The sequence below is a fragment of the Trachypithecus francoisi genome, unplaced genomic scaffold (genome assembly GCF_009764315.1).
Source record: "Trachypithecus francoisi isolate TF-2019V2 unplaced genomic scaffold, Tfra_2.0 Lachesis_group8, whole genome shotgun sequence".
In the NCBI taxonomy this organism is placed as follows: domain Eukaryota; kingdom Metazoa; phylum Chordata; class Mammalia; order Primates; family Cercopithecidae; genus Trachypithecus; species Trachypithecus francoisi.
In genome coordinates this window covers 31,463,075-31,482,911 of record NW_022681473.1, presented here as the reverse complement: position 1 = coordinate 31,482,911, position 19,837 = coordinate 31,463,075, and the positions used below count along the sequence as shown (strand labels likewise).

The following is a 19,837-nucleotide window of genomic DNA, read 5'->3' as shown; positions in this document are numbered from 1 at the left end:
TCAGCTCACTGCAACCTCTGCCTCCCAGGTTCAAGCGATTCTCCTGCCTCAGCCTCCCAAGTAGCTGGGTTGACAGGTGCCCGCCACCATGCCCAGCTAATTTTTGTATTTTTAGTAGAGACAGGGTTTCACCGTGTTGGCCAGGCTGGTCTTGAACTCCTGACCTTTTGATCTGCCCGTGTTGGCCTCCCAAAGTGCTGAGATTACAGGTGTGAGCCACTGTGCCCAGCCCTCTTTCTTCTTTAAGAAGAAAGTCCTCTTAGAATAACTTCAGTTACTCTCTAATTCCACAACATAATTATTAATTCATCTTAAATTTTAAAAAACCTTTATGTGTATAACTATATTTGTGTTGTGTATTTATCTTCTCATTTCTACAGTATTACACTTTATAGGACAGGGACTGAATCTGACCTCTTACTACATATCCCAAGTGTGCTGGGTTCTTTGGGGGAATCAGTAAATCCTCAATAATTAACTTCATAAACAGTTATTATTTTTTTTGAGACAGAGTCTCCCTCTGTCGCCAGGCTGGAGTGCAGTGGCGTGATCTCAGATCACTGCAACCTCTGCCTCATGGGTTCAAGTGATTCTCCTGCCTCAGCCTCCCAAGTAGCTGGGACTACAGGCGTATGCCACTGCACCCAGCTAATTTTTGTATTTTTAGTAGAGACGGGGTTTCACCATGTTGACCAGATGGTCTCGATCTGTTGACCTCGTGAACCACCCACCTCGGCCTCTCAAAGTGCTGGGATTACAAGTGTGAACCACCATGCCAGGCCTAGTTATTTTCTTTATGGGGTTTGTTAAATTTGTAATTTTTTTCTTGGCCTGAACCAAGCACTTCTCATTTTTTTTGTGTATACTTTAAAAAATACGTTTTGATAGTTTCTCTTTTGAAAGTACTATTTGTCTTAGAATATTTAATATATTAGACTAAATGTGCCAGGATTAAAGAAATTTGCATATGGTGGATAGTAATGTATTCTTTTTTACCTTTGATATATGCAATAAGACATTGGAAGAGCATGAGGCAGAGACAGGAATGAAGTCTAAAGAAGCCAGAAAATACATTTTCAACAGTCTGGATGACATAGCGCATGTGAGTACCATAGCCACATTTGTTAATCTGGTATGCTTAGATGGTAGACTTGAATGCCAAGGGGCCCAAAACATGTTACTCAGTTTTTAAATGGCTACAGAGTCCATGCTGTTTTTAAGTTTTTCAAATGAAACTGATTCTATTTTCAACCTTTCAGGAGCTAAATTGCATTTGTCATTATGAAAATTTTTAATTTACCTATTCGTTCTTTAGTAGAAAAGTGTTTGCTTTGAAAGGAAAAATCCTAGCCAACAGATTTCTTTTCCCTATATTTCGCTATAAATGGATATTTGTTTAATTTTTAAAATCTTCTTTTATGCTTTGAATCCTATTTGGTACCTCAACACATTTTGAGGATTTAATATTAATTGTTCTTCTTTGTTTTAAGATAATTGTAGTTCCCTCTCCTCTCCTGTGTTGTGATTTTTGTTTTCTTTTTTGACTGTGGAATTTATACTGCTCTCTCTGGCTTATTTTTACTTGATGGCTTGAAATTTTGATTTCTTAGGTGAACACAGTGATGGATTTGGAAGGAAGTGATCTTTTGGCTGAGAAAGCTGATAGAAGAGAATTTGTTAGTCTGTTGAAGAAAATGTTGCTGATTGATGCAGATTTAAGAATTACTCCAGCTGAGACCCTGAACCATCCTTTTGTTAATATGAAACATCTTCTAGATTTCCCTCATAGCAACCAGTATGTTACTTTAAAATCTTTTAAAGTGGTTCTAAAAAAATAATAAGTCTATAGAAAATCACTGCATCAGAGAAATTACTTTTCTTCATTAAATACAAGTAACCTGAGTAAAAAGAGGCTAAGCTAACTTGACCAAGTTCATGTACACCAGTAACTGTCTGGAACTAGAACTGAAGTCTAAATTGCAGTCCAGTGTTCCTTCTCCAAAATGCGATACTAAAAATAAGACTGAGTGGTTTTGTTTTTATTATACATAACTTTCTTATCTTAATAACCAGGCATATATAAAAGGAAATGCTAACAGTTTTCTCTTTCAGGTCACATTTCAGTTTTCCCAGACTGTAGATTCTATCATATTTTGAGTCCTACAACTTCCATTTTACATTTTTTTCCCCACAACTTTTGCTTTCCTTTTTCCTCTTTTTCTCCTGCATTGTGAAGGAAAGGAGCTTTTTCGTGGGTCAGTAGATTATAGGTCGGTAGGGAAGAATATATACTAACATTCCAAAGGCTTGTAATATTACAAATTCTTTGTATTTTGTTTGTTTGTTTGTTTGTTTTGGAGACAGGGTCTTGCTCTGTCAGTTGCCCAGGCTGGAGTGCAGTGGCACAATCTTTGCTCACTACAACCTCCACCTCACAGGCTCAAGTGCTCCTCTCACCACCTCAGCCTCATGAGTAGCTGGGATTACAGGCATGCGCCACCATGCCTGGCTAATTTTTTGTAGAGATAGGGTTTCACCATGTCGCCCAGGTTGGTCTCGAACTCCTGGGCCAAGTGATCTACCCACCTTGGCCTCCCAAAGTGCTGGGACTACAGGTGTGAACCACTGCACCTGGCCAAATCTTGCAAATTCTTCGAGCCTCAGACATATTTTGGGAGATGAAGGGAGTAAATTTAAGTGACTTAAAACAGCTTCCTTCAGTATTTAAAAAGACAAAATGAAGAAGGCATAGGAATGAATCCAACGTTTATCATTGTGAATTGTTCTTAAAATTTACATTTTTCTACAACCCATTTAGATTTTTCCCCTCAAACACTTAAAATGTCCTAATGTTTTTCATATACAGTCACTTTGAAAGTAACACGATAGCAACTCTTTGGTACTGTTAATTTAGTGGTGTGGAGATCTAGAAATTTAGGAAAAAATTTTTCGTGTAGGAGGTCTTAAAATTATTGCATACTAACCAAAAATGCTTACTATGGTTTTACTGTTTTAAGAAAAATATTGCAGAATATATACTTTTACTTGCTCTGAAATTTAATCTTTTCTGGTAAGATTTCCTGTTAGAAATATTACTGGAAAGAAGCGATTAAGTGCAAATCATAGGATTTTTTTCTTTTAGGAATCATTTTTTTATTTTGTCAATGTACCTCAATTTAAAACTAAGCATTTAGAATAATACTATAATACCCTCACTTTTTTTTTTTTACAGTGTAAAGTCCTGTTTTCATATTATGGATATTTGTAAGTCCCACCTAAATTTATGTGACACAAATAATCACAACAAAACTTCACTTTTAAGACCAGTTGCTTCAAGCAGTACTGCTACACTGACTGCAAATTTTACTAAAATTGGAACATTAAGAAGTCAGGTAAGAATGTGTAGTAATTAATAACTTAGGGTCTTTTTTTTAATGATTGCTCATTTTACTTTTGATATATACAGAAGTTTGGTGTCAGTTAGAATGTACAGTACTAGTGAGGTCTTACTATATCTGTTTTACCAAATCTCTTAATATTTCGAGGTAACAATTGGAACATATCCACTCAAATTCATTTTTTTCCATTCCTCTCTTCTTTCTGTAAATATCTTCCATCTGCCCTTCTATGCCATAACTCTACCAAAAGTAGAGGTCAGTAGAATCAGTTTTTAAATTTTAATTTTGGCAGCTTGTTTTTGTTCTCATTTTCTGGGTACTTTTTTTTTTTTTTTTCCTGAGACAGAGTCTCGCTGTGTCTCAGGCTGGAGTGCAGTGGCGCAACCTCTGCTCACTGCAAGCTCCGCCTCCTGGGGTCACGCCATTCTCCTGCCTCAGCCTCCCGAGTAGCTGGGACTACAGGCACCTGCCACCGCGCCTGGCTAATTTTTTGTATTTTTAGTAGAGACAGGGTTTCACTGTGTTAGCCAGGATGGTCTCCATCTCCTGACCTCATGGTCTGCCTGCCTCAGCCTCCCAAAGTGCTGGGATTACAGGTGTGAACCACTGCGCCTGGCTCTGGGCACATTTTAATTGTAGAATTATGATCTTAAGAAATGTGTTTGAATTCTATTTCTACAGCATGTGTATTTCATTTAGAAGACTGCTCTGTCTAATGTGCTCTGTATAATGGGCTAATTGTTTCAGGCATTGACCACATCTGCTCATTCAGTTGTGCACCATGGAATACCTCTGCAGGCAGGAACTGCTCAGTTTGGTTGTGGTGATGCTTTTCAGCAGACATTGATTATCTGCCCCCCAGCTATTCAAGGTATTCTTTTATTTAAATTTTGCTTTGAATTTAGGCATGCATTATTTTAAAATAAGCTTAGGAATCTATTCATTAAATATGTTGTATAATTTTTGCTGCATTTAGTGCTACATTTGAATTTGATTTAAGCTGTTCAGACCAAGCACAGTGTCTCTCGCCAGCACTTTGGGAGGCTGAGGCGGGCGGATTACTTGAGGCCAGGAGTTTGAGACCAGCCTGGCCAACATGGTGAAACCCCGACTTTCCTAAAAATACAAAAAATTAGCTGGGCATGGTGGTGTGCACCTGTGGTCCCAGCTACTTGGGAGGCTGAAGCTGGGAAGTGGAGGTTGAAGCTGGAAAGTGGAGGTTGCAGAGAGCTGAGATTGTGCCACTGCGCTCCAGCCTGGGTGACAGAGTGAGACTCTGTCTCAAAAAAAAAAAAAAAATTTAAGCTGTTCAATAAGCCTTTAGACCAGTGACACTCATTTCTTGACTGGAACTCCATTACAGTCATCACTAACAAAATGGGTCATATGACAATTGTATTTCCTGTAGAGTGTAAAATGATAAAATACCTTAATAGGAGTGATTGAACTTGGGAAGCTACAAGTTGGCCTATGCTGGGTATCACTGTTTTAGACATTTGTCTACCAATACCAAACATTAAAGTGACTGAGAGCTCAGTTATTTAAAATTTTGGTCAAAAGAGTTTTGTCCCAAAATACTGTAGTCTTTATTGATAGCTTAGGTAATAAATAATGGATTGATTTCAATTAAATTAATGTCCCTTCATTAAATAAAAATAGCCAATTAAATCCTCAAGTGCAATGGGTGACAGAATACCTTTGAAGAGGCTATACATTCTTTTTTTTTTTTTGAGATGGAGTTTCGCTCTTGTTGCCCAGGCAGGAGTGCAATGGCGCGATCTCGGCTCACCGCAACCTGCAACCTCTGCCTCCCTGCAGCCTGCAACCTCCGTCTCCCGGGTTCAAGCAATTCTGCCTCAGCCTCCCGAGGAGCTGGAAAGTTGGGGTTACAGGCATGTGCCACCACGCCTGGCTAATTTTGTATTTTTAGTAGAGACTGGGTTTTTCCATGTTGGTCAGGCTGGTCTTAAACTCCTGACCTCAGGTGATCCACCTGCCTCAGCCTCCCAAGTGTTGGGATAACAGGTGTGAGCCACCATGCCTGACTGGCTATACATTCTTAAACTAGGAAATCTCTTAATGGTTCCTAGAGAATCATAGCATCAAACCTCACTACTGGAATAACTGGACTAAAACCCTACTTCCTAAGTCCTTTCCTGAGATTTTGTCCTTGCTAAGCTTTAACATCTAGTTAATGCAAGAGGTCAATTACAGATGGGGCCCTAAAACAACATGTCCAACTTAGTGGTGATATTGTACAGAGTAAATGAAAACAGTTGGTGCTAAGTCAGAACACCTGGAATCTAATTCTGTTTCTCCTTTTTACTGTATCATTGTAGACTAGCCTGTTTATTTATTTCAGCCTTAGTAAAAGGAAATAGACTGAATAGATAATATATTGGCCATTTCCAACTCTAATATATTTTGATTCTGAAGGATTATTTGATTTTTTTTTTTTTTTGAGTGTGTCTTTTTTTGAGACAGTGTCTTGCTCTGTTGCCCAAGCTGGAGTGCAGTAGCACGATATTGGCTCACTGCAACCTCTACCTGCTGAGTGCAGGTGATTCTCATGCCTCAGCCTCCTGAGTAGCTGGGACTACAGGTATGCACCACCACGCCTGGCTAATTTTTGTATTTTTAGTATGTACAGGGTTTCACCATGTTGGCCAGGTTGGTCTCGAACTCCTAACCTCAAGTGACCTGCCTGCCTTAGCCTCTCATAGTGCTGAGATTACAGTCATTAGCCACTGCACCCGTCCTCTGATTTTTTAATTTTAAGCATTCAAGCAACTCTAAAACTTTTTAAATATTTTAATATTTCCCACAGTACCAAATAAAGAACCAAGAATATGTTTGTTGACTTGATTTGCTGGTAATAAGAGATGTGAAAACAGGTCACATCTTCAGTTACTGTTGTTCTATCAGGGTAGCTTTATTTTCATTGTTGACTCTGAAGGTGAAATTGTGACCCAGTGGCCACAGTGGTGGTCTGTGAGTATCTGTAACAGTGACATTTCTATTACTTTCTGGTAATAAAAATGCCCACATCATTATAGTGTTAGCAATAATAGATGCTAACAATATGATGCTGTTGTGTTTTTCAGTTTCTTCCCCCAAGTGTTTATTATAAGAATTTCAAACATATAGAAAAATTGAAAGAATAGTATGTTTTCTACCCTAGATTCAACAGGTGTTAATGTTTTACCATATTTGCATTATCAATCTACCTACCTGCTTATGTAGTGCACATATGTGTACTATTTGAAATTAAATGGTAGATTTTATGACACTACTTCCAAATACTTCAGCATGGAAGATTGGTGCTTTTTAAAAATATGTTTTTTAGTCACTTATCACTTGTGTTATCTTGACAAATGCATTTTCACTTAAATTTATAATCTACACTAACAAATAGGTTCTTTGGTTCTAGTAATCCCTCCCAGGTACCAAAATCAGTTTTAGGGTCACCACTTATACTGTGGTATATTTCACGAAGATTTGGAATAGCAGGTTTTTTTTGAGAACCTAGCTTCTGTGGCAAAAACTTAAGAGACTTCTGAGATACGTTTCTAAACAGCATTGAGCATCATTCTTAAAACATTTCAATGAGGTTAGAAAAATCTTTTGTCTTTTTATATGGCTTATAATTGATGAAAAGTTAGAAACCTTTTTGTACATAAAGTAACAACTATATCACTGGTTTATAATATGGGATAATCGAAAGAAAAGAATTACTATCACAGACTCATTAACCCTCTAAATGCCATGAACAGCACTTTTGTATTAGAATTACTAGTGAGAAGAAGCACAATATGTTTTAGCTTATATAACAGGTGCAGTTGCAGCAACAGGCCAGGCAGGCTCTATAAATATGTTGTTTCTCATCTTAGTAGAGTGTCTGCCTTAGAAATGAAAGCACTCCCTCTAATCAGTCTTAGTATCGGACAGGTAGATGTTATGTAGAAATTGTAATGTAGAAAATTTCAACATTGGGCTTCTTGCCCCTCCCCTTCATTTATCCCTTCCCTTCAGAATGTGCCATTGCATTTACAAGAAACATTTTAAAATAATTATTGGGCAACTATTGGGGATAGTAATTATGGTACCATGGTGGTTTATATTTTAAAATAAACTTTATCCTTTTGACTTAAAAATTTTACTTTGACGCTATCATGTTTAGGTAATGCATTTAATATATTTTAGATATTATAATATGTAGGTATAGGCATATAAATACTATATCCGTAAGACTGTGCTTATTTTAAAAAGTAAGCTTGTTTTTAAAAATCAGCTAAGCTTTTATTTAATATATCTGAATGTTTTATTTATTAAACAAGCTTTTAAAATTATTTAGTGACCTGAAAAGTTAGGTATTCATCCCCTCTAGATGACAATATTAGAGTAAAATACATTCCAGCAAAATTCTTTTCTGTTACACTAAAATAATATTCATAAGCTTTTTATGCCTTATTCTCCAAGTATTAAAGCAAATATAATCAAAGATAAAGTTTCAGCTAACCTAATAACTATACAAAAATTGAGATCTTATCCCACTATTGAATTTGATCAAAAATTAGATCTCCTGTGGAGAGAGTATATAGGAGAATTCTTCTCATCTTAAGGCATTGCTTGTGGAGAGAATTTACAGGCAATGAGATTTTTGTTGAGATTCGGAAATTTGCTCTGTCTGTTCATCCTTGTCAAAGTGAAGAGTTTTTTTTTTTTTTCTTGAAGAGATTGTCTATATATTGCAATATATCTACACTGCCTGGGTGTGCTGATATTCCATGTCTTGGAGAACTGGATGATCAAGACAGGCTTTTTAGCAGAAGTAAGAAGATGTTTATTAAACTTGACTCATACCTGGCTCTTTAGGTGGAGCACAGAGAGTAGAATAACCTGGTAGTAAGATAATAGTCTCAGTGAAGAAAATAAACAGGTTAAAATGGACATTCTCTTTAGGATTAACACTTACATCTGTGAAATAGAAAATTTGAGGTTGTTTTACAATAGAGAAAGAAAACAATTGTAGTATTTTCCTCTTATGCCTGAAGAGAAAGACTCAACATCACATTTATCCCCAAATTGATTATATTATATTTAAATAATCTCAAGCCCATGTTGAAAGTAACTGCTACAATAAAGTGGAATTATGAAGTGGTCAAATTATTTTCATTAATGTAATTTCTGATCTTTGGGGATGCCCCTAAAATCTTGTCAAAACTTTAAGTTGGAATGTGATACCACTTTGCTGTCCCAGAGTTCAGTATCATAAGACTTAATATTTGCAAGGTGCTTTGCAGTGAGTCAAACAGCTATATTAACATTATAGTAACATTAACAGGATTAACATGTCTGGTAATCCTGCTTTCTAATTTTCCTAGTTGGCAAGCAAAATGGTAACATGTTTGTTCTGGAGTTCCAGCAGCTCTCTCCTAAGAATACTAGTCAATTAAGCCACATTGGGGAAACCTTAGTTTTATCATCAAATTAGGTAAATAGGTTAGTTTTGCCTTTCCTTTGGAGGTTGAAATGAGTGTGCCATCCCTGAGTTTTCATCCATTATGTGAACCATTATGTCCATTAAATTATGAAGTTGTGATGTATTTCTGTTTTGGTGACAAGAGCATAAGCTTCTATCACAGTTTTAAAGAAGAAGATACTAAGCATAGCTAAAAGTTTGTTTGAAAAGAAGAACCTTTACCTGCTAGGTTGTCAGCATACTAAACCAGATTCTTCTTTCCATGTTCTTTATCATGGTGACTGAACTATTTAAAAAGGAAAATAAAGCTTCGATAGCAAACTTTGGAGATAAGAAGTTTCAAGAAAATTAAATGGTTCAACTTTGTAGTATGCATTTTGAAACAGAAAGGGGAGCTTTATAATAATTTTTGGAATGATGTATATCACAAGATAGACAAGAAGTACGTCATTTTCCTAATGGATTGCTCAGTTAGTGTTATGAAAATTTTATGCAGAGAATGGCCTTGTAACCCCACAATCAAGGCTGGGTGTGGCGGCTCATGCATGTGATACCAGAAATTTGAGAGGCTGAGGTAGGAGGATCTCTTGAGCCCAGGAGTGCAAGACCAGCCTGGGCAACATAGACCCTGTCTCTACCAGAAATTAAAGAGATGAACTGGGCATGGTGGTATATGCCTGTGGTCCCAGCTACTCAGGTTGAGGTGGGAGGATCCACAAGTCCAGGAGATTGAGGCCACAGTATGGATCATGCCACTGTGCCCCAGTCTGGGCAACAGAGCAAGGCCCTGTCTTAAAAAAAAAAAAAAATCTGTCAGAATTTAAGCAATTCTTGATATTTAAAGTAATTGTATAAGTTAAATAAGAGGAAGATTTTTTCTTTTATTTGATAACTATTCTGTTTCACAGGTATTCCTGCAACACATGGTAAACCTACTAGTTATTCAATAAGGGTAGATAATACAGTTCCACTTGTAACTCAGGCCCCAGCTGTGCAGCCACTACAGATCCGACCAGGAGTTCTTTCTCAGGTTGGTAATAATTCATTCCTTGCCATGTATCAGCTTGTGCTGTTGGGAAATAATGAAAATGACCTGGATAGGGATTTAATCCATTTTGTAGGCTATGGACTTTAATGTTTATAATTGTTAGCTGTTACTTTAGATAGTTTTGAGTTTAGGATATGGTAAAGTTACTTATAACTTGTTATTTTCTATTGTTTTCCTTTGCTGCAAGCAGACGTGGTCTGGTAGAACACAGCAGATGCTGGTGCCTGCCTGGCAACAGGTGACACCCCTGGCTCCTGCTACTACTACACTAACTTCTGAGAGTGTGGCTGGTTCACACAGGCTTGGAGACTGGGGGTAAGCTGAAAACAAAAGTACTTTGTGAATAGTTTGCAGACTAGATCTTGATTAAAGAAAGGTCTTGATTAAAAACATTGTTCTGAACTTCTCCCTAGGAAGATGATTTCATGCAGCAATCATTATAACTCAGTGATGCCGCAGCCTCTTCTGACCAATCAGATAACTTTATCTGCCCCTCAGCCAGTTAGTGTGGGGATTGCACATGTTGTCTGGCCTCAACCTGCCACTACTAAGAAAAATAAACAGTGCCAGAACAGGTTGGTATTGGTGCTTTAACTTTCCTCTGCATTTTGAGAATCTTTAAAATGAATTTTGCATGTACACTAAAGGGTCACTCCGTTGTATTCAAAATGACCTCTTTTATACCTTTATTACAAACACTAAGCCAGCTCCCTTCTCAATTTCTCAGAGGTATTTTGGTAAAACTAATGGAATGGGAGCCAGGAAGAGAGGAAATAAATGCTTTCAGTTGGTAAGATTGTCTTTATTGCTCTTTTGATTTATTATCTACCTGTAATGTAGCAATTGTGGACATTCAGATAGCACACTTACCAAAAAGTGACTATTTAAATGTATGTAAATACAATCTACATGGATATTTCTAGAGCTATTTTATATTTCATCAGAACTCGAGATCTGTTGGTGTGTTATATTCATGAACTTGAACAAGTGAAGATTTGCATTTTTTGGTTTAACAAGATACCTTGGACAACTGATTATACATATTTTGATTATAGAAATTATAAATTATTCCTTTGGTTGCAGGAGTAATTCATTACAGAATACCAATATCCCACATTCAGCATTTATTTCTCCAAAGATAATTAATGGGAAAGATGTCGAGGAAGTAAGTTGTATAGAAACACAGGACAATCAGAACTCAGAAGGAGAGGCAAGAAATTGCTGTGAAACATCTATCAGACAGGACTCTGATTCATCAGTTTCAGACAAACAGCGACAAACCATCATTATTGCCGACTCCCCGAGTCCTGCAGTGAGTGTCATCACTATTAGCAGTGACACTGATGAGGAAGAGACTTCGCAGAGACATTCACTCAGAGAGTAAGTGCCAAATGCTGCATCCTCAAAGGATATAGGTGGCATCTTTTGGTGTGTCGAAAAACAACTTTCTGTGACTTATTCCTTGTTTGTCAATGTCCTTTGGAGTAAAACCTTTAAATTAGATAACCCAGTTCTAGACAGGGAACTTTCTAAATAGTATTTAGCACCGTCATTATAGCATTTTCCCTGTATTTGTAAGCTTTACTTCTTGTCCATGTAGGTCATTCTTAACAGTTTCATATCCTTAATTAAAGAATACAAATTTTGACTATTTGGAGAGTATCTTCTCGTATTTGACTCACGTTTTCCCCTTTTCTCTTCCACTAGATGTAAAGGTAGTCTAGATTGTGAAGCTTGCCAGAGCACTTTGAATATTGATCGGATGTGTTCATTAAGTAGTCCTGATAGTACTCTGAGTACCAGCTCCTCAGGGCAGTCCAGCCCATCCCCCTGCAAGAGACCGAATAGGTAAAATAATCTCAATAGTAGTGTATAATAAATAGTAAGTCTACTAAAAAGCCTACGATTTCTTTCTGTTAAATTAATAAGTACCTGCCAATTTACCACAGTGACTTCTATCTTGAACACAATTTTTGAACTAGATCAGTTTTTCTAAACACAGATTTGTTTGTTTGTTTTTGAGACAGGGTCTTGCTCTGTTACCCAGGCTGGAGTGCAGTAGCATGATCTCGGCTCACAGCAACCTCTGCCTCCCAGGCTCAAGGAATTCTCTCGCCTTAGCCTCTTGAGTAGCTGGGACCACAGGTGCGCACAGCGATGCCCAGCTAATCTTTTAAGTTTTTTTTGTAGAGATGGGATCTTGCCCTGTTGCCCAGGCTGGTCTTGAACTCCTGGGCTCAACCAGTGCTCCCACCTTGGCCTCCCAAAGTGCTGGGATGACAGGCGTGAGCCACCATACCCAACTAAATAATCTTTTTTTGCTGGCGGAGGCGGGGTGGGTGGGAGGAGATGAAGTGTGTCTCTGTCACCCAGGCTGGAGTGCAAGGGCGTGATCTCGGCTCACTGCAGCCTCCACCTCTCCAGGTTCAAGTGATTCTCCTGCCTCATCCTCCCATGTAGCTGGAATTACAGGCACCCGCCACCATACCCAGCTAATTTTTTTGTATTTTTAGTAGAGAGGGGGTTTCACCAGGCCAGGTTGGTCTTGAACTCCTTACCTCAGGTGATCCGCCTGCCTCAGCCTCCCAAAGTGCTAGGATTACAGGCGTGAGCCACCACATCTGGCCAAATCTATTTTTGAAAGGATGAAAAAGCCACATTCTTAATTTCAGCCCCACAGACTACTATTGTAACTTAAATTTGGAAGAAAAACATATACTTTAGCAAAATTAAAAAGGAGTGTTTTGCATAATGAAATACTCACTGGCCCACTGTCTACAGAACATCCACTATGATTTTTTTCTCGCATTGGTGATGGATTTGTATGGTTTTATCCACATTAACCTGGCTTACCCGTCCTTTGGCCAGCTAAAATAGTAAGCTTGTCCTAAGCAGAATGATTTACTCACATATTAAGAGATAAGCCACAGTCTAGAAGGCACAGTGGCCAACACTTGTAATCTCAGCACTTTGGGAGGCCAAGGCAGGAGGATCACTTGAGGCCAAGAGTTTGAGACCAACCTGGACAACGTAGTGAGACCCCACCTTTACCAAAAATAAAAAAAAATAATAGCTGGATGTGGTGGCACTTGCCTGTAGTGCTAGCTACTCAGGAGGCTGAGGTGGGAGGATTATTTGAGCCCTGTAATTTGAGGCTGCAGTGAGCTATGATCACACTACTGCACTATAGCCTGGGCAACACAGTGAGACCCTGTCTCTTAGGAAGGAAGGAGGAGAAGGAAAGAAAGAAATAAAATTTTATTTTAGTGGCAACAAACATTTGGAAAATTTTAAGTTTTAATTTTACATGTCTTCTTCTTTTCCTTAGTCAGAAATATGATATTGTATACTTATAGCCACAGCTTTATGGAAAATATAAAGAAATTTTAATATGTCTTCTTAAAAGTTGCTTATAATGTGGTTTGAATATTGATAATGTACGTAACTATACATACACATGTAAATTATGTAAAATATACATATAAGATATATAAATAAAAATATGTATAAAAAGAGATGCTTCAAATTCATAACTAAGTATGCAACGGGTGGTTGAAACAGACAATAAATGCTGTAGAAATCCCAAGGAGAGAGAGATTGTCAGGGCCCAAGAGTGTCAGGAAGAGATGAGAAATATGGGGCTCTGTCTAGGCCTTTAGAGGTGTGGGGATACCTTTCAGATAACTGGTTAGGTACAAGGACCTAAATTACCAGAAGAGGCACATATCCTGATGTTAGAATTTAATTTGAAATATCCAAGTCACATGCATGTATGCTTGTACATTTCATTTAAATTATCCAGAACAGTGCCTCTTTTGTCATGTCTTGATGAAATTATCTGGAATTCATAAAGAGGAATTTTATGAGCTGATACTAAGGATCAAATAGGAAGGGAAAGAAGAGAAAAAAATGCCAAAATGATATTCCTGAAATGGAACAGAATTAGGTTTAGCAGTTGGAACAGAGAATTAATTTAAGGGTCTAGAAATTTTTTGAAAAAGTGCTATTGGACAAGAAAAAAGCTGTAATTGTATATAAAATAACTGAATAACATTCTCGTCAGTTCACTGGAGCCTGAATATTACTTAACATTAGATTTAATGTTGGAAAAAAAATCACCCATAAAAATGCTTTCTTTTTGTAGTATGTCAGATGAAGAGCAAGAAAGTGGTTGTGATACGGTGGATGGCTCTCCGACATCCGACTCTTCCGGGCATGATAGTCCATTTGCAGAGAGCACTTTTGTGGAGGACACTCGTGAAAACACAGAACTGTTATCCTCTGCCGACACAGAAACCAAGCCAGCTGTCTGTTCTGTTGTGGTGCCACCAGTGGCACTAGAAAATGGCTTAAATGCCGATGAGCATATGGCAAACACAGGTAAGTTGAGTCCTCCCATTTCTCCGGTTGTCCTTTAAATACAGTCTTAATTTAGAACATCTGAGAATGGAGTTGCCAAAAGTCATCTCAAATTTTGACTTGATCCTGCCTTATGTATTATATACAGAGGATATCTTCTAATATTATCCAGTGCTTGGAAACCACGACCTCTCCTTTCATTTTATTTAATTTTAAGGCTCTCAAATCACTATTGTATGAAATATCTGAAGATTTTGCTAATTTTTTATTTGAAAAGGAAAAAGCATAAACGCTTCAATATTTTATTCGTCACCAGATTCTATATGCCAGCCATTAATAAAAGGACGATCTGCCCCTGGAAGATTAAACCAGCCTTCCACAGTGGGTACTCGTCAGCAAAAATTGACATCAGCATTCCAGCAGCAGCATTTGAACTTTAGTCAGGTATGTTCATTTGTGGATTTGTAGGAGTCTTTGGGATTCAAATTTAGCAGTTGTTTTTCACACGGAGGAGAAAGCTTCTGAAACTGTATGTAGTCTTAATGAATTTTTCCCTTCTTGTTATCGCAAGGGGCTAAAGAGTAACTGGCTTAATAATAGGATAATTAAGCAAATTATCCATAGAACTTGTAGCCTCCTTCAGAAAGATTAAGTCCTTAGGTTCTCTTAGGTAATATTAACAGAGTGTGTCTGTTATCTCAGAACATCATTAACCTTCCTGAATACTTTCCATCTTATTCAACGCTATATTTGGCAGTTGTGTTTCAGTTGGGAAAAGAAAAGATCACAGATACTGGAGTTGGACGGGGATTCAAATCTTGGTTTTGCCATGTACTATATATATATTACCTTGGCCGGGTCTCTTCAACAAGTTTGATTTGGAGCACAGTTAATGGGAATAGTAATTATATCATGGGTTGTTTCAGAAGTAAATAATATTGTGTATGTAAATGTTAGCTTTACATATAATAAGTGCTCCACAAATGGTAGCTGTTAGTAGTGATGGGGGTAGTAAAAGGTAGTACTAGCAGCACTAATAGCGGTGTTTATAATATAATAATATGTAGTAATAAATACTAAAATGTTAATACTAATATATATGGAATTGGTATTTTTCTCTCCTCTAGTTATTCTTAGTATAAGTTAGTTCTGAGAGATCCACTATGAGTTATCAATCACAAAGGGTATATTGTAATTTCCGTATCTTTCCTTTTATCTTTAAAAATATGTTATTCAGTCTTTTTTTTTTTTTTTTTCTTTATGGATAGGTTCAGCACTTTGGATCTGGGCATCAAGAGTGGAATGGAAACTTTGGGCATCGAAGACAGCAAGCTTATATCCCTACTAGTGTTACCAGTAATCCATTCACTCTTTCTCATGGAAGTCCCAATCACACAGCAGTGCATGCCCACCTGGCTGGAAATACACACCTCGGAGGACAGCCTACTCTACTTCCATACCCATCATCAGCCACCCTCAGTAGTGCTGCACCAGTGGCCCACCTCTTAGCCTCTCCATGTACCTCAAGACCTATGTTACAGCATCCAACTTATAATATCTCCCATCCCAGTGGCATAGTTCACCAAGTCCCAGTGGGCTTAAATCCCCGTCTGTTACCATCCCCAACCATTCATCAGACTCAGTACAAACCAATCTTCCCACCACATTCTTACATTACAGCATCACCTGCATATACTGGATTTCCACTGAGTCCAACAAAACTCAGCCAGTATCCATATATGTGAAAAACAGTATATTGGGGAAGCTCAATGATACAAACATTTGATTAAAAATAAAAACATGGTATTTAATAAATATTAGCCATGGCACAAGAAAATTATTTTTGAATCATGTAGACTTGGGTGCAATTTAAACAACTTTGAGCTTTAAAAACTCACTTTTGATGTGTTTTGCACATTTGGTATAACTTGTCTTTGGTCATGTTATCTTCTTATGTAGTAATCTAGACAGGTGACTTATGGGAGCAGAAGTCCAGTTTTGCTCCTGCTATTTTTTATAAATTGCCTTCTAACTAGTGCAAGACACGTCCACATTTGGGAAGCCATTCTGTGTACAGACTTAGAGCAACAGATGCACACATGTCAGAATTACAGCATACAAGTGAATTGTATTATCCGTGTCTTAGTGTATAAATGTTGGGTCACTTACCTAAGAAATTGAGCTATTGTTCTTTACATTTGCATGTGTCTTTTGCATGGGCAAAATGTTGCCTAGACTTTGCTCTTAAATGTTGTTCTAATAATCTCAGCTGCATTGTAAACCGTTCCCACACATAGTGCCTTAAATATTTGAGGTTGTTAATGTTATTACCTATATATAAATGTTGAGGACTGCAGCACTTAAAATTCAGACCTACTCTTTAGTTTCCTTTTGATAGCGTAATGTTCATTTTTGGTTTTGTGTGGTATGATTTCAGGTAGTAGCTGTTTTTTTCCTTATTAAGAGGGCAGCATGTTTGCTATAGCTGAATTCTGCTGTCTGATTTTTGAGAATGATCTAGCTTCAAGAAAAGCAAGCAGTTAGTAGTGCTTAAGAAAAATTGATTCAGTATCTAATGGATATTTGATAACTGTCACAGCACAGCATTTTATATACTATTAAGTGAAACTGCAATACAATCTAAGTTTATTTTGAGAGTGTTTGCTGTATAATTGGACTTAATAAAATGTTTAGAGGTACAGTAGGCATGACTTTGGGTAGATAATAAAATGCAAAATGCTCATTGATTCATGATGTGGTTTTATCTTAGCTTGGGCAAACCATGCAGTATTTAATAAATAGTAGCAGAACTTTTATTATTGAAGCTTGAAAAGATGTGAGTTCTTTGTGTGCAATTTTTGATTTATGCATGTGAGAGGGTTTTTTTTTTTTTTAAATATTTTTACATTGCAGTACTTGTTTTGCTTGTTGGTGATGTTTGCTTATTTAATACATTCCGTCAGGGACAGAAATTACATGCTTTTTTTCTTCCTAGGAAGTGTGTTGAGTTCCCCCCGCCCCCCTTTTTTCTTTTTTGGGTGGTGGTGATGGTAGTGGTTATGTCTGTTTAAATGAAGTTGCTTTTACAGCACCAAAGACTTAATCTAATCATCCATTTCCTATATAAAGGTAGCTACTTTTTGCATAGACCTCAAGTATATTGTAGTGTAGAGGTGGAATTTAAGGAAAGGTATTAAAGTGAGGCTGTGTTTTAGCTTACAGGCAAGTAATAAATTGTATCATTTATCTTGAATGTATCATAGATAAGCTGCTATATAACGATTGCCACTTCAGATAGCTGTGAAATTAGGTGATTAACTAGTTGTTATTTAGCCTTCTAATTTCTGTATAAGTCTAATTACATGAATAGAAATTGGGGTTTTGATTTTTTACTTTGCTTTTCTGTTTGGAGTGTCATTGTAACTACTGTATTGTAAATGGTGGAAAATAATTGCATTTGTTATTTTGGGGTGTGTTATTTGCATCAGTATTTTATCTCTATTAATGTTTGTGCTCATCACTGCATATTAAAAAAACTTGGATGTATCAATGTAACTTAATTTTTTATTTTCATACTGGCATTGTAGACACTTGAGAAAGCTGTATCTTGCAGGCTTGACTTAACTTTTTTTCCTTAAAAATCTGGAATATAATCTTACAGCATTTACTGGAATAAACAGTACAAAGCATTTGAGTGTAAAGCTCTAGATGTTTTGGATTTACAGAGTTTCTTTGATAAATGAATTGTATACCACTAATACAGCTCTAGTACAGCATTCACAATAAGCTAATAATGGATAAGTTTTCTTTACTCCATTGACACAAGCAGTGTTTTATTTAATAATCATCAATGAAATAAATGTGCCTGAAATTGATTTTAAAAATTACAGTATTAGATCATAAAGTAAAAACCAGCAGTACATTTTTAGTCACACTGAAAATGAAGGACTTAATTTTCCCCACAAGTTTCAGTGTTTTTAGTAATTCTATGCATTTTATACAAATAGAAATATATATATATATATATATAAAAATACATGTTTAAAAAGAAGTAGCCTAAGATTAATTTAAAAGATTATTTACAGATGACACATTTATGGAGTCACTATTTAAGTAAATTTGCTGCCCTCCACAGCCTTCTGATTTTATTTATATGTTCCAGCAGATGATTAGGATCTGCTCACTTCTTAGGAAAGAATCAATGCTGGCAACACATTGTGTCAGAAACACCAAGTGCAAAGGATTGATTGTATCACAACAGGTACAAAACCGACAGTTTTCTTTTTGTTTAGGGCCATATTTACTACCCTGAAATGTTGTATTCTTTGTCTTTAATTTCCAAGACTTAAAGCAGTCTTGTTAAATTGACATAAATGGTAAACTTCAACATTGTCATAATACAGTATTAAAGTTTGATAAAGGTATATCCCAGTTAACTACACTGCTCTTTAAATTGCAATCATGGGCATTTTAATGTATTTTAGAATAAATTTCAAAATTCTGCTAAATTCTTAATTTAGCATATTGACAAAGTAATCTGGATTTATACCTTTTAAAAACCATTTTGACCAGTTTTCTTCGGTTTTAATGCTTTCTTAAATAAAACACTGCATGATTTCCAAGTTGCATATTTGCATACTATTTTAATTTGCAAAGCGTTTTTTAAATCAAATATCCTGATATTTAGTTGTTTTTTCCCTCCAGGGTGTTTAATTAAATATGTTACTGTATTAGCAAAACATTTTCGTTTTAAAAATCTGCTAATTTTAAACTTGGACTGTGTTAAGTAAAAGTTAAATCATACACTGCAAGGTGTAGGAAGATTTGTTTTAATGAATCCAGTGATACAGATTTGATTACTAAGTTTGAACTGTTAATTGTTTAACAATTTTAGACTTGTGGCTTTCTTTCTTTGGTTTACTTGTTTTTGCTTTTACTCCTATGCTACACTAGTTTGCCATGTAGCAATTGCACTGTGCAATATTACAATAAGGACTGGGAAAATTTTATGGATGTAATGTCTATTACGGTTTGCGATAGTATTTCTCTCTAGTTCTCAGTGATTTAAATGTGACCAAGCCTTCTGTACTTTGTCACAAAAAGCGGGTTTTCCAGGTGACTATTTTGGTGAGTGTCAAAATAAGAATTTATGGTGTATTACTGTCGATTCACTTTGAATTAAAATATATATATTGCAGCAAACAGCTTGTTGACTTTTTTTCCACCCCAATACTCCTTACAGGGTAGGGAAGGGAGAGGTTAACAATATTGAGTATCTATTAATAACTGACATCATCTTATTTAACTCTCAAAGCCACCTGGTGAGATAGGTATTATTATCTTTGTCATACAAATGAGGGCATAGCTGCAGAATGTTTAGGGAACTTGCACAAAGTCACATTGCCCATGAGTTGGAATCTGAGTGTGATGCACACCGGGATATCTAACCATAACTAATCTACTTTATATCTATTCTTTTAAAACCGAAGTCTGAGGCAGTGTGCCCAGAGTACCTGCAACCATAGGATGACCCTGACCCATTTTCCTTCA

At 36.7% G+C, this 19,837-nt stretch overlaps 1 protein-coding gene across 5 annotated transcripts in view; it reads left to right on the top strand.

The window, feature by feature from the left end:
* The window catches only part of HIPK3 (homeodomain interacting protein kinase 3), a 96,042-nt gene extending 76,553 nt beyond the window's left edge, over positions 1-19,489 (top strand). For 3 of the 5 annotated variants that reach the window (XM_033207099.1, XM_033207100.1, XM_033207101.1), the window contains 13 exons: positions 1,016-1,102; positions 1,611-1,795; positions 3,233-3,392; positions 4,146-4,269; positions 9,789-9,910; positions 10,119-10,243; positions 10,342-10,503; positions 10,656-10,718; positions 11,012-11,308; positions 11,636-11,776; positions 14,073-14,308; positions 14,604-14,731; positions 15,556-19,489. In XM_033207099.1, the coding sequence (XP_033062990.1) occupies positions 1,016-1,102; positions 1,611-1,795; positions 3,233-3,392; positions 4,146-4,269; positions 9,789-9,910; positions 10,119-10,243; positions 10,342-10,503; positions 10,656-10,718; positions 11,012-11,308; positions 11,636-11,776; positions 14,073-14,308; positions 14,604-14,731; positions 15,556-16,032 (2,307 nt within the window). In that variant the 3' untranslated portion in view covers positions 16,033-19,489. The remainder of the gene's footprint in view (positions 1-1,015; positions 1,103-1,610; positions 1,796-3,232; positions 3,393-4,145; positions 4,270-9,788; positions 9,911-10,118; positions 10,244-10,341; positions 10,504-10,655; positions 10,719-11,011; positions 11,309-11,635; positions 11,777-14,072; positions 14,309-14,603; positions 14,732-15,555) is intronic. The other 2 variants (XM_033207102.1, XM_033207103.1) reach the window with 1 other exon arrangement.
* The last annotated feature ends 348 nt before the right edge of the window (positions 19,490-19,837 follow it).